Source organism: Alexandromys fortis, unplaced genomic scaffold (assembly GCF_014885135.2).
Source record: "Alexandromys fortis isolate MF-2015 unplaced genomic scaffold, M_Fortis_MF-2015_v1.1 scaffold_104, whole genome shotgun sequence".
Lineage (NCBI taxonomy): Eukaryota > Metazoa > Chordata > Mammalia > Rodentia > Cricetidae > Alexandromys > Alexandromys fortis.
In genome coordinates this window covers 5,650,116-5,667,458 of record NW_026068000.1, presented here as the reverse complement: position 1 = coordinate 5,667,458, position 17,343 = coordinate 5,650,116, and the positions used below count along the sequence as shown (strand labels likewise).

General features: G+C 46.8%; 1 protein-coding gene across 5 annotated transcripts in view; it reads left to right on the top strand.

The window, feature by feature from the left end:
- The window catches only part of Lama3 (laminin subunit alpha 3), a 214,416-nt gene that overhangs the window by 10,457 nt on the left and 186,616 nt on the right, over positions 1-17,343 (top strand). For all 5 annotated transcript variants that reach the window (XM_050160721.1, XM_050160719.1, XM_050160717.1 and 2 more), the window contains exon 2: positions 10,272-10,424. In XM_050160721.1, the coding sequence (XP_050016678.1) occupies positions 10,272-10,424 (153 nt within the window). The remainder of the gene's footprint in view (positions 1-10,271; positions 10,425-17,343) is intronic.

Sequence of the window (17,343 nt, the reverse complement as noted above, 5' to 3'; positions counted from 1 at the left end):
GTGTTTGTGGCACATGCATACCTGTATGTACTGCTGTCTGAGGAGGTCAGATGTGACCTCTGTCACTGTCCTTCTTATCCCTAGAGACAGCCAGGAGGGCAGCCAGCAGGCGTCATTGACCCCCCCTGTATCCTTTCCACTCAGCACTGGGGTGATGGCCATGTCTGACCATGCTGGCTTTGGATGTGGGTTCTGAGGATTTGAACTCAGGTCCTCATGCTTAAGTAGCAAGTGCTCTGAGCTGATAAACCACCTTCCCAGCTGTAGTTTGACTTTTTTTAAAAAAATATTTATTTATTTACTATGTATATAGTATTCTGTCTGCATGTATGCCTGCTGGCCAGAAGAGGGCACCAGACCCCATTACAGATGGTTGTGAGCCACCATGTGGTTGCTGGGAATTGAACTCAGGACCTTTGGAAGAGCAGGCAGTGCTCTTAACCACTGAGCCATTTCTCCAGCCCCTGTAGTTTGACTTTTTAAATAATGTACATAGATACTGAGGCTTCTCATGAAGCGAGGAGGCCACTCTTAGATAAGCTGCTAAAAGGGTAGGCTTACAGAAGGATTTGCCACAGCAGCCATGTAAACTTTATAGAAAACTCTTTTACTTCTTTAATTCAAATTTTTATTACATTGTGTGTGTGTATGTGTGTGTGTGTGCGCACATGGAAATAATAGGACCAATGTGGGAACCTCTTCTTCCACTTTGTGTGCCCTGAGGACCAAACTTTAAACTCAGATTTGATGACAAAGTTCCTTTACTCATGGAGCCATCCTGCTCACCCACAAAACTGAAAACTTCTAGAATATAGCTGTGTAAATTGCTTTGGAATGTGTTAGTGACTACTTTAGACACTAATTGTATCCTAAATCTAAAGGATGTATTTTGCATAGGATAGCATGGCATTTGGGTGACAATAATGTATTTTTCCAGCTCACCAGTTATTTCTGTTGTCATTTAGGTATTCCTGGGTCCATCTGAGGAAAGAACTTATTAATGGTCCCTATGTAGTTTAACCCGGGGGTCTAAATGGAAGGGCCTACCTAGGGCTGTTTATGTGTGCTTGAACTCTTGGCTGAAGGCTAAGGAGGGTTGAGAGTCATCAGCAGGGCTGTGTCTGTCCTGGGCCTTTGCCTGGGCACTGGCTAGATCTCTCATGCCAGCAGGGTGGGAATGCCCTGGGGAAGCCAGCTCATTGAGTCCCACATGTCCTCCCAGTTTTCAGCCTTGTGTACTTAGTGATGTTAGGCATTGTCTGAATGTAACTTACACATGTTGATTTCTTGCCTTAAAAAAGAATTTGTGTGTATGTGTTGAGTGTATGCCACTGTGCACGTGTGTACAGTGTTCAACTGTGCTTGCAAGCCAGCCACACACACACAATGTAATAATGTAGAAGAACAAAGTTTGGCCTCTCCACCTTTACATGGGTCCTGGGATTGGGTTTAGGCTGCCAGCCTCGCACTGCAAGCACCTTTATCTACTGAGCCACCCCACTTGTCTCTCTGACCTCTTAATCATCACAGTGATTTAGGAATTCATGAAGGAGCTGCTTGGACACGCTCATCTTACCATAAAGGGTTTTTGAAGCACAGAGAAGTGAAGTGACATGTCTAAGATGCAGGGTTTGGCAAAGCCAAGATTCAGATCCTGGTCCTAAGGGTGAAGAGTCCGCTTTACTCCTCACTGTGCAGGCCACCACGCTGTCCCCAGCCCCCCAGAGTGCACATCACCTTGGAGCTATTTCTGTTCAAATCTCCTTCTGAACTCACCAGTTTCCTGAGGGTGGAACTGCTTTTTCCTGCTTGTGACGGTCTCTCTTGTGGCAGCTTAGGCACAATGTTCAAAGGGTAATACTAGCCTAGAATTTTCCTGCCAGAACAACCAACACCCCGTGGGAGCATTGGAAAAGAAAGTACTGAGTGTCAGCAAGCTGTGTTTTAAAAGGCCGATTTTGTGCGGTGTGTTTTTTCCCTGGAGAGATGTGACTGAAACATCTGCTCACTCCAGTTAGGGCGCTGACGGTAGACCAAAGTAATGATTCCACCCAAGTCCAGCCCCCGATAGATCACCAACAACAGACCAAAGTAATGATTCCACCCAAGTCCAGCCCCCCCCCCCCCCCCCCCGTGCTCCACTTCCTTCAGCAAGGCCACACCTCCCCCCCCCCCGCAACATATCAAAGAGCAGTCAGGGTTCCCTGCCCTGTGGAAAGTCCCCCGTCCCCCCCCCCCCCCCCCCCCGCCCCGGTAGGTCACCAATAACAGACCAAAGTAACGACTATATCCAAGTCCAGCCCCCAATAGGTCACCAATGCTAGACCAAAGTAATGATACCCCCCAAGTCTAGCTGGGGGGGGGGAGGGGTGATGAGTTTACCAGGTCTGCATATAGAGCCACAGAGCACATGTGGTGATCCCCAGAAGACACTCCAGCAGAGATGGCGACTCCCCATAGCTGTACACATGAATTCCTCCCATCATTAGCCTCCTGGCTCTACACTCTCACACCGCTCCTAAGACCACATGCAGAAAGGTGGCGGGAATGTGATGTGAGGTTCTAATGACCCACTCCCTACACGCCTCTTCCATGAGAACAACACCAGACCTGACCTGAATTCTCACAACAGATGTGGCCTTGTTGTGACCAATCCGTCAGCTAAGATGGATGTCTGGGACTGAGCTTCTGGAAGTTGGAGGGAGTGCAGAAGGAGGTTTTCGTGACAGGTTTCAGAGGGAGCACTGCCCTGTAGACATCTTGGGTTTGGGCTTCTTGCCTCCAGAGTGAGAGCACCCACTGCTGTTCTAGGTCAGCTTACAAGTGCTTTCTAGACAGCGATTGCAGCTTCAAATCAGTTACCTACAGTGCCTTTTGTTCAGGATGTGAGGAATCTGTCTTTAGGGGAGGGCTGAAGATCGGGTGTTGTATAAGGTCCTGGGGGTGGAATGAAGGTCACCCTTTTCTTTTCTTTTGGGCCTTTACACAGCGTTCTTTCTGGACAAGCATGGGTTCTAATATCACCTCACCATGTGACCTTAGGGACTCCCACATGGCCTTGGGGATGCCCACATGGCCTTCAGGACACCCATACAGCCTTGGAGATGCCCACACAGCCTTGGGGATGCCTACACAGCCTTGGGGATGCCCACACAGCCTTGGGGATGCCCACACAGCCTTAGTGGTGCTCCCAAGGCCTCATTGTACCTTAATTATTGCCTTGAAGTCTCTTTCTCCCAATATAGTCATATTCTGAGCTACTAAAGATTAGGTCTTTAACACATGAATTTTGGTACCCAATTTAGTTCCCTATTGTTTTAGGTGAGCCCTTCCCTTTTTTTCACCAAATTGACTTATTAGCTTTCTGTTCTTACTTCCTTCCTGGGCCATAAGAAGGCCCATAAAAAGCCTTTGGGAGCATCTTTGACAGTGAGACCACTCTTCCTGCCTCCTGACCTTTGTATGGTGATATTCTATGGTGGGGGTGGAACAGTACCCCTGTTCTTCTTGGCCTTTTGCCCACATGGTTACAGAAAATGAGAGGTCATAATGGATGCCTTCCTTACTCTGGCTGTCCAGTTTAACACCTGCAGGTGGGAAGGGGCTGGTGAAGTGTCTTTTGAGATGATCTTTGATTCCTACCTCTTATAAAGATGTGTACTACTTGGAGATAGTGTTTATAGATGCTGTGCTTGGCTGTAATGTTCATTTGCTTCCATATTTAATAACTATTACTGACATCTTCTGTGAGCCTGTGGGATGACATTAAGGGCAGGTAAGGGACTTCAGAACAAGGCAGGGAAGGCCCCTGAGCTGCCACACTGTGGGAGACGGTGAGCAGAGAGCAAATGGAATGACCGCAGGCAACGCTGCGCTGGGGAGAGGACATAGGTGTTCACGATAAAGACCAAGGCATGAAGGGGAATCCAAGTGTGAAGATGGTAAATTAGTTACAGGTAGAGGAACAACCGAGGCCCTTGTGGTGGAAACATGTTCTACATTTTCTAGGAACTCAGGAAACCTCACAGCCCCCAAATGTGGTGCATTTGTACATTATCCTGAGTGAGACTTGTGAACCTCCCCAGGATTCCCAGCCACCTCACCGTGGCTGTGTGTGATTTGTACTCTGCTGTTTCTGGTCTCTGAAAGAATTAAGTGATAAAACTAAAGCAGACTGAATGCAAGTGCTGGGGGATTCGAGACAATGGGAACATAAATCAGAAAAGCGTCTAATCACCGGGCAGTGGTGGCGCACGCCTTTAATCCCAGCACTCTGGAGGCAGAGGCAGGCGGATCTCTGTGAGTTCGAGGCCAGCCTGGACTACAAGAGCTAGTTCCAGGACAGGAACCAAAAGCTACAGAGAAACCCTGTCTCAAAAAAAAAAAAAAAAACTTAAATGGATGAAGAAAGTATGGAATATATACATATTAGAGTACTACTCAGCAGTAAAAAACAAGGACTTCTTGAAGTTTGCAGGCAAATGGATGGAAATAGAAAACACCATCCTGAGTGAGGTAAGCCAGACCCAAAAAGAGGAACATGGGATGTTCTCACTCATATTTGGTTTCTAGCCATAAATAAAGGACATTGAACCTATAATTCGGGTTCTTAGAGAAGCTAAATAAGAAGGAGAACCCAAAGAAAATCATATAGGCATCCTCCTGAATATTAAACTTATCAGGCGATGAAAGGAGACAGAGACAGAGACCCACATTGGAGCACCGGACTGAAATCTCAAGGTCCAAATCAGGAGCAGAAGGAGAGAGAGCACAAGCAAGGAACTCAGGACCGCGAGGGGTGCACCCATACACTGAGACAATAGGGATGTTCTATCAGGAACTCACCAAGGCCAGCTGGCCTGGGTCTGAAAAAGCCTGGGTCAAAACTGGTCTCGCTGAACATATCGGACAATGAGGACTACTGAGATCTCAAGAACAATGGCAATGGGTTTTTGATCCTACTGCACTTATTGGTTTTGTGGGAGCCTAGGCAGTTTGGATGCTCACCTTACTAGACCTGGATGGAGGTGGGTGGTCCTTGGACTTCCCACAGGGCAGTGAACCCTGATTGCTTTTTGGGCTGACGAGGGTGGGGGACTTGATTGGGGGAGGGTGAGGGAAAGGGGAGGCGTCGGTGGGGAAGAGACAGAAATCTTTAATAAATAAATAAATAAATTAAAAAAAAGAAAAGCGTCTAATCATAAGATTAAATTAGTAACTGGAGACTGAGGGGGAGGAGTCTGGCTTGAGGGAGTGAGTCGGGCCAGGGTCTGTCTCCCCTGAGGACTGTGGCTCTCAGCAGGATGATGGCTGATGTTCAAACAAGTAGTCTACTAGGCAGACCCGTGAGGTTAGTCCAGGCCTCCAACTGAACTCTAACAAGGAGTGACCCAGGGTTCGGGCAGCAGGTGCACAGGCCTAGGAAACCCTTTCTGGAAGGAAAAGAACCACACAGAAGAAGGAGACTGTAACCAGGAGGTGACTGTGGTTATCTTTCTTTCCTTTCTGGTTTGGTCTTAAAAAGCAAGGGTTGTTAGTACTTGAGAGGTCTTGGGGGCCACGGAGATCTGGGGTGAGTGTGAGAGGTAGTTCTTGTCCAGAGCAGCCAGCGGAGAGGGGGCGGGGAAGAGTTGGCTCTGGGGAGGCCCAGGAGGTAGAATGGGTAGGTTTGTATGGTGGCAGAGAAAGGTGACCTTAGTGACACAGCACATCGGTAATGTCCAGTCCATCTCCTAATGGACTCAACCATAAATTAACTTGTAGTCCAATAGTGCATGTAACTTTAGCATATTAATCACATCAATGAATACTGAGTGCCTGTCTTGTGCCAGGTACCTAATTGTAGGTTTATGCATCGGAGATCTCTGACCTCAGGGCGTTTACAATCAAAGAATTATCATAAGTTTTAGAAATCTAATGGTTTGGATTGTATAGAATATAAACAGGTAAGAGACTGCCACACACCTCCTTGTTAGTCGAATTCTCCCTGAAAAGAGTTTGAAGTCGGCTTCAGTGTGTTCCTTGGAGAAAGAGTAGTGTTCATGAGGCCCTCAGGCAGCAATAGCCGTTAGAGAACTCGCATCAGTGCTGGAGAGAGTGGTAAGGGAGGTAGAGAGATGGGATCTGGGCGCGTGGAACACAGATGGCTTCCCCACAGGAGAGAAGGCAGGCACAGTGGGCTCCGCACACTCACAGGGAGGTTGTGGATTAGGACCAAAGCAAGTTAAGCCGCTTCACGAATGGGTAAGGAGGCAGAAGGACCATCGAAGAGCAGGAGGATGTGAGCAGCAATAACTCCAAGAAGACCGAGAGGGAAGATGGGCAAAAGTGCCTGGGTGTAGGAGCAACCACTGTTCACAGGCGGGAAATCTAAACACATCTTTGTGTAGCTGGCTGAGTCAGAATGTCAGGGAGATGGGGCTGTTATCACAGAACAGACATCCTCCAGACAAGGGCAGACTACAAGGTACCAACCCCAGATGCCTTTATCTGGTCTCCTTCTCTTTCCTCTCCTCAAGTGCCCAGGTTGAGTCATGCCTTCCTGGGTTTCTCTCTCGGCTCCCCCCTTGGACAGACTATTCCTTCTCTTTGTGACCCTGACTCCCCAGTGATTGTCTCTACCTCCAGGATTTATCTAGAAAACAAAATACATACATGCAAAGTGCAGGGTGTCAAACCTGGCTTGTGGGTGCTTCCTTTTGCTTTCATTGTTGCCAGTGCAGTGGCTCTGTGACCATGGACACCAGGTGTCTCTGTGGTACACCTGTGTTACCTCTGTACTTTACAGTCATAAGCAAAAAAAATCATTGTGTGTATGTGTGTGTGTGTGTGGGGGGGTGCCTTTGAAGAACTCTGGTCCTGGTTCTATAAGCCAGGGCTGGATCCCTGAGTCTGCATGCTCACTCAGCTGGTTCCCGTGGAATGTGCTCGTAGACCAGAGCAGAGAACTTTGTGCAGAACATCACACCGAACCCACGTAAGTGCACCACAAAACTTGCACACTTAAGCGAAACGAAATCAAAGCTTTGAGGGGCTAAGCAATGCCACTCGTGTCTCACAGCTGTGATTGCAAGGTCAGGACTTGAACCTCTACCTGCCGTGGTTTGGGTCTAAAATCCCTCCTGCAGGCTAGTGGCTTGGCTGCCAGCTGATGGACTTCTGGGAAGTGACAGATGCTCCTGAGAGGGACGCAGCTGAAGGAAAGGTCCCCGGGGCTGTGCTTTTAGGGACTGAGTACACTAGTTGCTGTTACCAATGTCTGACCAAACAAACAAAACCAGAAGGAAAGGAGGAGGGAAGGAAAGAAGGGTTACATTTGGCTTTTCAGTATGAAGGCACATCATTTTGGTGGGGAGAGCACAGTGGCAGAAGCGTGAGGTGACGTCACGTTGCATCAATAGTCAGGAAGCAGAGAGAGACGGATGCTGGTGCTCAGCTGGCCTTCTTCTTTCTGCCCACTCTAAGACTCCAGCTCATGGAACGGTGCAATCCACGCTGAGAGTGTATGATCATGTATACTGTTCTGTGACTCCAGCTCATGAAACGGTGGTGCGGGAGAATTGTCTGTATTCTGTCAGTCATGTTATAAATAAACACTGATTGGCCAGGTAGGAAATATAGGCGGGAAAAGCAGACAGGAAGTCGAAATGATGTAATGAGAACAGGAGAATTCTGGGAAGGAGGAAGTTGATTTTTCCCACTCCTACCCAGACCACAGAAGCAGCAGGATGTGAGCTGCCCCCCTGAAAAAAGGTACTGAGCCACATGGCTAACATAGATCAGAAAAATGGGTTAATCAAGAAGTGAAAGTTAGCCAGTGAGAGGCTAGAGCTAATGGGCCAATCAGCTTTATAACTTATCGAGATCTTTGTGTGATTTTCTTTGGGACTAAACAGTTGTGGGGTACCGGGCAGGACAGAAACACAAGCAGGCCTGGCCTCTCATGTTACAGAACGGTGCAATCCACGTGTAGAGTGTATGATCATGTATACTGTTATGTGACTCCAGTTCATGGAACGGTGCTATCCACACTTAGAGTGTGTATGCTGTTATATAATACTTTTTCTGAGGAGATGAGACACAAATGTCGATTCATCTCAGATAGGAACTGATGACAGACCAAAGCAGTCATATCACCAAAGTTCACTTTGATGAGGCAGTAAGTTTGCTGGAGTTACTTACGGGAGTATGGGTGAAGGGTTACATGATCAGGGACCACTCAAGAGCAGCTGTATCACCAAGGCCCTCCCTGGCACGGGTAACCCTTCATGGGAGCTACAAATGCCATCCCAGGACACACCCAGAGGTTTGTATCCTAGGTGATTCTAGATCCTGTCCAGTCGAAAGTCCATCTTCACCACCACAGGGATTCGTCTTGTCCCCAGCCTCTTTCTTGGCTTCCTGGCCGCCATGAGGTGAGCAGCTTAGCTTTCCATCCTGCCTTGTCTCAGGACCGAAGAGATGGGACAGGTGACCATGGACTGAAACTCCAAAATGATGAGCCACAACGTTGCTTCCTGTAGAGGATTTTCTCAGGTGGTTTCCCATAGCCACAGGAAAGCTCATAGACACATCTGTTCTACTCCAGAACATGCACCTCTAAACCCGAGCAGGAAATAAAGATCCACCCTCGGCCTGCCTGGACTTTGGACAAGATGCACACAGTTTCTGAGTTACCCATTTGCATATAGTTGTTAATGTTTCTTAAAGTTTTCCTTAAGTACTTAGAACAAATCTTGAGTCCCTTGTTTTCTCTTTCATTCAAGTCTTAGACCCAGAAGCCTGCCCAGGAGGGAGGTTTGCCCCCGCCCCTGGAGCTGTGACGTGTGCCGGAGCCACAGAGCTGTGGACTCTGTGTGCTGTGAACTCACAACTCAGTCCCACTGTGCAAACTTTCAGGAAAATGAAAAAGGGCTTGCTTTGATGATTGTAACCACAGCTGTGTGGCGTGGTGCCTCTCAAACGGAACGGGATCTTTGCAAAGAGGCAGCCTTAGGTTTGGATTGGCTCCCTGCAGCAAATTCTCCCCTTTAGGGCTGGCTCAGGTTTGAGCACTGCGATCACATGGCCTCTAGTGAGAGCGATGGCTAGGAGTGGAGCCCCTGGCGATGCACGTGCAATTGCACGTGATGGGCTGTTGATGGACAGATGGGATTAGATGTTCCTCTTGCCAGGATTTCTGTGCCTGATGTGAGGACAAGCATGCAAACTGCTGCCAGGCAGGACTCCTTTCCGAGCCGGGCCTCTGTGCACTTCGGGAGGTTGCAGGCAGTTGGAGAACAGCAGAACCGCCATTCCAGCTCAGCCTCACATTCCATCCCGTGGGGGACAAGGACCTTTGATATAACTTGCAGGGCGGCTCAGCCAGGGAAGAACACTACAGTCTTGGGCTGTGTGTAGCATCTTCAGACCTCTGTGCAGTCTTGGTTCCAGCATGTCTTAGCCTTAGCCTCAGGCTAACTTTCTGACTTCATTTCTCCACTAACAGGTTTCATGTGCTTTGCTATAAACCTCAGAGTATTGTAGATATTAAGTCAGATACATTGTGACTTGGTGCTCCCAGCCTCTCACATGGCCACACCATCTCTCTTCTAGCACTTTGTAGGAATATGTGATGGCCAAATATGCCTGGTCTCCTAGCAACTTTCTTCAAGGGCAGACTCAACCATTAGTGTTATTTCTCTGATTTCAGCCCAGTTCTGATGCTCTAGGATTTGAGCAATTTGGATAAATCAAGCAGAGGAATCAGTGTCCAAACAGAAAAGCAAAAGTTCTGTCAGGGCGTGCTGTTGGAATCAGTGCCTGTGTAATTAGAACCATACGGTGTTTGCACTATGGATTCAGTGCAGAGTATGACATGCAGGAGGCTATTTAGCCGAAGACAGTCATCAAGGGTGTTGGAAGCTAGCAGACTCAGCTTCCATCCGTATGAAGAAGATGCCATTTGCTGAGCCACTGGACAAATGCCGGCTTAGCTCCTGTGGAGAGCCCGTGTTGGAGCATTACACAGGCTGTTTATTTAAAGAGTCCCCTGTCCTTTCTATTGTTTTAAATGTATTGTGTTTTATTTATGTGTGTGTGTGCGTGCGCGTGCACGCGCGCGTGTGTGCATGTGTGAGTGTATGTGCATATCGATGTGTAGATGCCCACAGAGGATGGAAGGCATGTTGGATCTCTTGGAGCTGAAGTTATAGGAATTTTTGAGCTGCCTGATGTGGGTACTGGGATCTGAACTTCCTTGAAAATTATAAAAAGGCCTTTCTCCTCCCCAGGGCCAGTTCTGTGACTATTGCAATTCTGAGGATTCTAGGAAGGCGCATCCTGCCATCCACGCGATTGATGGATCTGAACGCTGGTGGCAAAGCCCTCCACTCTCTTCAGGCACTCAGTACAACCAAGTCAACCTCACCTTGGACCTGGGTCAGGTGAGTTTTGTCTTTCATTAGAACAATCACTGTTTCTGTGATGATTTCTGACATGACAAAATTATTGTCAAAAATAAACTTTAGTTTTAATCCCTTCATTGTTTTCATCCGAGGACATGGGTATTGCTTCCTTTAAAACCCAGATGAGCGTGAGCCAGTGAAGATCCTCAACCTTGTCTATCAGTGAAGTTTAGAACACAGTGGTGGAGACCAGAGAGATAGCTCAGCTGGTAAAGTGCTTGCTGTGCGAATATGAGGACCTGAGTTCAGGCCCTTAGAATCGATGAAAAGCCAGGACTGGGAACAGGCTGTAATCCCAGCCCTGGGGAGGTGGGTACTGGAGGACCCGGGGTATGCTGACCAGCTGGCCTAGGCAAATCAGAGAGCTCCAGGTTCAGTGAGAGACCCTGCCTCAAAAAACAAGCTAAAGAATGATTGAGGAAGAAGCCCAGTGTTGAGCTCTGGTCTCCACACACGAGAGCAGGTGTATGTATACATACACTCACACACACACTACATGCATACGTACAAATATATAGCTGTGAATAGTTACATTGCAAACATATTCTAATAAAGAATAATAATAAGTTATTTTAATTGTGGCATAATGCAAATATAAATTAATATTTTCACACTTTCAGGTACTGGGAGGGAGTGGTCAAGGTTTGGCTGACTGCCTTTTCCCTCCTCCAGGGGAAGGGGCCAAGGCTTGGTGGATCACTTTGACACCCCTCCCAGGAGGGGTCAAGGCTTGGTGGGCATAGGGGCAGGGCCTCCAAAGATGGAGGCCAGAGACCGGGACTCCTGTCACATAAGTAAAATATATTTGCCCTTTTGTGGCATTTCCATTGAGTTAAGCTTTCAAGCTTTTGCACCAGTGTCAGCATTTCCTCCCTCTTCCAGGCTGGAAGGACAGCTTTCCTTGTTTTTCTATCCAACTTCCTGTGCCCCTTTGATGCCTACTTGGGCTACTTCCAATCTGGGGCTGTAGTGTTCAGTGCTGTCAAATGTCTGAGGGTGGTAATTGGGTTTTTATTGCATTCTTCTTCCTGGAGATTCTGATTCACTGAATAATGACTACCATAATTTGGGGCCTTATTTGGCCAACTGGCAACTTGAGGTCTGTCCTTTTGTCTAGGCTATGAAGTTCCCAAGATGGCTGCCCCTGGTGCGTATAACACACGATCAATCCCCCTGAGCAAGGCAGCATCTTGACTGTCATAGATGTGACTCCCATATTAGGTGGCATCATGTGACAAGCATGAGGAACTTTTGTGAATGTGTTTATGGTCTCATAAGCCAGCTGATTCAAATGGGGAAGTTTTCTCTGATGAATGAAGCGCCCAATGGGACTGCCCTTTCTGAGGGGACACATTTATCCTGTGAGAGACTCTCCCACTGGCCTGAGAGGCAAATGCTGTCAGGTTGTGAACTTCCCTTAGAGGAAGCTGTGGGCAAGGATCTCAAACTGGGTTCCAGGAGCTGAGGGTGCCCCCAGCCAACAGCCGACAAAGTGGCATCCAGCCTGACAGCTTGATTGCACTTTTGATGTTGGGCAGAGAACTTGGCCAAGCTGAGCCGCGCTCTTAGCCAATACTTTGAGATAATAAATGTGTTATTTCAAGACATTAAGCTTAAAGTCTTTTATGCCCAAGTAGAAAATGAATACAACTTATTCTCCCTTTCAGAGAAGGAAGTTCATATTATTCCTTTAAGAATTTATTACCTCTCTTCCATGTGCCAGACACTCCAGCAGGGTCCTGGGATATGTCACAGATACTAAATGTATACATAGAAAAGTCATGCAGCGTGTTTGACACTGGGACGGGCAATGGAGGGCTGAAGTAGACTGAGACTGTGGTGAATATGGGACATTTGTAGCTGCAGCCTTTCCTTGGCTGTTCAGAACAGAGGTTATTGAGAATGGACAGCTGAAGCTTGCTTGAAGACAAGTCCTGAAGCATGTGGAGGACTTAGTCATGCACATCAATGCCTGCCACCCAGACAAAGTAAACAGTTCTGCAACCCCCTAGGACAGAGCTTGGAAAAAAAAGCAGAAGGAACAGCGTGGAGGCCAGATGAGCGAGGAGGTGGCAGCGGAGGAAGAGGTCAAAGAAGAACAAGCCATAGGGTGACTTGAAAATGAAACAGTCAGTTGGGGGTTTTGAGTCTAGGATGGACGTTTTCTGCTGTGTATCTCAAAGTAATTTCTTTGGGTGTCTGTAGATGGGTAGAAGGAACTGACTGAGAGAAGGTTGATGCTGGTAGTAGCCATGGAAGCGAGCAATTGGGTGCTAGCTAAGCTTAGACAATAAGGCTGCTGTGATTTCATAGTGAATTGAAGTAGGGTTAGAGACAGAGAGGACTCAAGGATGATTTCCTAGACTCCCGAGCACCACTGTTGACAGAAACAGCCATGGGAAGTTCGCACATCTGGTGCTATGGGTCTGGAGGGCTGTCAGTGGTGTGTAGATTGATTTAGTCTTGTCCCGCTCTGGCTTCTCCCTCGCAGCTTCTTGATCCTGTGATTTAGCTTTCCATCAACTTTGGACATTTCAAACCATTGTGTGTGTGTGTGTGTGTGTATGTGTGTGTGTGTGTGTGTGTTTGTATGCGTGCTGGTATGAGTGTTCACTACGTGCCTACAGGTGTCTACACAGGTCAGGAGTTGGAGGCACAGGCTGTTGTGAGCCCCTGGACATGAATTCTGGGGACTAAACTTGATTCCTCTAGAAGAGCCGCAAGTCCTCTTAAGCACTGAGTTGCCTCCCCAGCCCCAAACGTTGGCTCTTTCATGACTGTTTCCCACTTCCCTGCCGCTGTGTTCATCTTTATTTTCCAGTTGATTGATTTTTTCTTTTGTTGGATGGGACAATTTGTATTGTTCTGTGTTCAAGCCCAAAGTTTATTTTGTATTCTGTCTCTATATGTTCTCAGGCCCACACAGAAGATTCTAACTTTTGCCTCCTGTGTTTTCAGTGCCCTTTACTTGTTCTTAGTTGTGTGCTTCATTTATCCATGGGGCTTTACGCTTGTATCAGAGTTCTTACTATCGTTTACTGGTGCGCTGTGTGGCCGTTGCCATAAAGAATTTCTCATCTTTGTCTCACTGTCTTTTCAAGTGCTAGTTTTCCCTGCCATGCGGAGTACTTTCTGCTGGATTCTAGATCTTCTGAAACTTATGGTAGAAGTCGTACGGTAGGTTCTATTAAAGTCTTCTCTTAGCCGGCCTCTTCGCTGTGGTGTGGGTCCTGCTGCCTCTGTGAGCTGTGGTGTCAGTCACGGGTCTCAGAGTCCTTGCAGTACTGTTCTGATCTGTGTTGTTCACACCCAAGTCTCTGGTTTGGGTGCTGTCTATAAGAGCACCACTGTCTATAGGAGCAGAATGAATTTCTCTTTATCCTTCTAGTAGAGGTTGATCATTTGGGGGCAGAGGCTGCTTCTTTCAAACCATTGTCTGAGATTGCTGGTGAGAAATTGAGAACATAAAGATGGTATTAAACTATGAAATTGGATGAAACTCAGAAGAGAAAGGAACCAAGGGCTGAGTCCTGTGGCTCACCAACATTGAGAAGTCAGAGGAAGGGGAATCAGGGAGATTGGCCTAGGTCAACAACTAATGGAGAATGTGCTGTCCTAGAAGACAAAATAAGGAGAAGTTTTCAAGTCAACACTGTGAGTGCAACTCAAAGCACAGGCCAAAGATTTGAGTACAAATGATCAGCAAGTCCACAAAGCAGGCTTAGCATCATTAGTTACTGAAAAATACAAATCAAAACAGCAGAAGGGGCAGGAGAGATGGGATGGTGGTTACAACGAGTGCTGCTCCTCCAGAGCAGTTCCCAGCGCCCATTCCAGGCAGCCCACAGCTACCCACACTCTAGTGCAGGGGATGGAGCCTTTCTCTAGTCTCCATGGGCACCCGTGTTCACATGCGCATACCTCCTCCCACACGATTACAGATAAAGGAACTCTGAAAACATAACTGCCCCTGTAATAAGATGCTGCCTTGTATTGATTTAGATGGTTATAATAAAAGTTTTGATAGTAAGAAGTGTTGATGAGGCTATGAAGAGACTGGAACTCCTGGGCATTGCTGGTAGAAATACAAAATGGTGCAGCTGCTTTGGAAACCTTTGGTAATTCCTTACAAAGTTAAGCACAGAGTTACCATGTGACTCAGTGGTCTCACTTGTAGTTTGTGCCCAAGAGAAATGAGCACTGCACCCACAGAAACCCGGCTCACCAGCCGTCACTCTCACGCTGTTCATGACACCGCTCAAAGGTGTCCCACCTGACGAATAGTAAACCAGATGCATCATAGGTTTATCTATGTATGTAACAACAGTCAGTTGTTATCCAGCAAAAGGAGCTGTAAAATCTTGATGGAGGTTACATAAGCAAACCTTTACAACATCATGGTGTATAAGGGAAGCCAGCTAAGAGGCCATGCGTGTTGGGCTTCAGTTTGTGTGATGATGTGGGAATCCCCTCTGTGTACTGTGATTACCATTAACGAATAAAGAAACTGCTTTGGACATATAGCAAGGCAGAACTTAGGTAGGCTGGGAAAACTAAACAGAATGCTGGGAGAAGGAAGGCTGAGAGAGAGAAGCCATGGAGCCGCCAGAGTCAGACATGCCGAATCTTTGCTGGTAAGTCACTGCCACGTGGTGATATACAAATTAATAGAAATGGGTTAAATTAATATAAGAGTTAGCCAATAAGAAGCTAGAGCTATTAGGCTAAGCAGTGTTTTAATTAATACAATTTCTGTGTGATTATTTTGGTTCTGGGCAGCCAGGACAAGCAAGCGGCCTCCTCCTACAGTGTGCAATGTTGATAGCAGATCTTGAGAGAGAAAAGTTAGCCTGGCACCTGCCTGGGCTGGGGCTTCTGGAGGCAGCTGGAGAATGGCTGCTAATGGGTCTAAAATCGTTATGTCATTTGCGGATAAAAGCATCATTTAGCAACGGATTCGTGCATAGCGAGCAGCATGAATGAGAGGAAGAACCTCAGCTGCTAGTGCGGTTCGGTCAGACGCTGACAACACTTAGGCCAAAAAGGACACCAGCGACACTCTACTGTGCCTGCTGTTCTTGTTGCTATCGTGTGCAGAGTACAGCGCGTCTAAGAAACACTGCTAGAAATGAATAAAGATGTTACAGCTCCCCTGAAAACCGAAAGATCCTGAGGTTTCTTAGGTCATTTTCAGTTAGGGTGGGCCTAGTTTTAGGGGAGAAGGGCTCTCAGCCTCCTTACTCTTTTGTAATGAACAGGGTTGCTCCTGACAGTATCTCCCCAGAGATTTGTATATGATTTAATTCACAGAGCTCTGTCATGGGTCAAAGGCTGTAGAATGCTGATTCTGTTATGAATTAGTTTTCTTTTCCAAAGAGCTACCTTGAAGCTTAATTCAAGTCTTATCAGTAATGACCAAAATGTACCTACTGTCACTTTTTTGTGTGTGAGAAAAGGTCTAATTATGTAGTCCAGATAGCCTAGAACTCACAATTCTTTGGCCGTAGCCCCCAATGGCTAGAATTATAGGCACATACCACAACAAACATTATCATGCCACTTTTTTTTGAGGCACACACTGGGACTTGAAGTCAGGCTTGACCCATGCTGGGCAAATGCTGTACCAGTGGGCTGCATGCCTAGCCTGTATTATGTCACCTTTTACCTGAGGCTTTCTATAACAGTGTTTCAGCCCACCAAAATGATTCTCACCAAACATAACCATACTGGTTGTACTTACAGCTTTTTAAAGGCCATTTTAACAGACTTGCTTTGCAGGGCTCCCCTCCGATGTGCCAAAGAGCCCCTAACGAAGACACTAAAATTAAGAAAACGCCAACATAGGAACAAGTTAGTAGTCTGTTGGTGTCTGACGATATCAGTCATGACATGTGTGTTTATGAAGACTGTATGTCCACTCACCTCTTGGTTGGCCAGGAGCAGCTTTGTACAGTGGGTGGCTTTGTGGTTTACAGTCAGCCTGCCCCGACCTGCCGACCTGTTCCTGGCATCCTGCTGACTTGTGATGTGACCCTTTACAACACATGAGCTAGCTATTCTGTGCCTCAGTTCCCTCGTTTATAAACCAAGGCAACTACAGGGCTGCTGAGGCTCAATGAGGTAATGGCTTCATTTCCAGACTTCTTTGGTGGTAGTGATAATGTTTATTTTTTAAATAAATATTTGACAACATGAAGTGAATTTTGACAAACACATTATTAAAAAGAAACAGACTCACAATTTTTGTGCCTTTAGAAAGTTACATATGGTATTGTAGAAAAATTGTCTTTAAGATCTGGAAAAGTAATATAAATTATAGCAGGCTGAACACATTTCTTTTCTCTTTTATGCTGGAGCAGTATGATACATCCAGAATCATGTGCAATCATGTACAGTTCCTATTTTATGCCTCATTGATACGATCTATTTTCTTAACCATAAAAATGTCATCAAGAGGCTAGATTTCAACGTTTAAAAGTCATATGAATATCTTAGGATTCAGGAAGTGTGAATTTTCATGCATGATTGGGAAATGAAACGGATCACTGATTTGCCCAGGCCAAATCGCCTTTCCTTAGCTTGCTGAGAAGTGAGGCTTGACTGTGGAGAACTGAGTCAGTTTGACAGCTTACATTATCAGGAGGGGTAGATTGCTCTGTCTCCTGAACTGGCTGTGATCCATCCCCCCCCCACCAGCCCCATGTGTGTATGCGTTTTTTAAACAATATTTTAAATTCTTTGGACACTTTCACATATGTATAGAACATATCTTGATCACATCCAGCTCATCTCCCCTCCCACTTCCCCTGCCAGTTGGTAATTTTGCACCGTGGTTTTTCTAAGTTAGTATCATCAGCTCAAGGGTGGAGAGCAGTTTTGCCTTTACTGGACAGTTCCG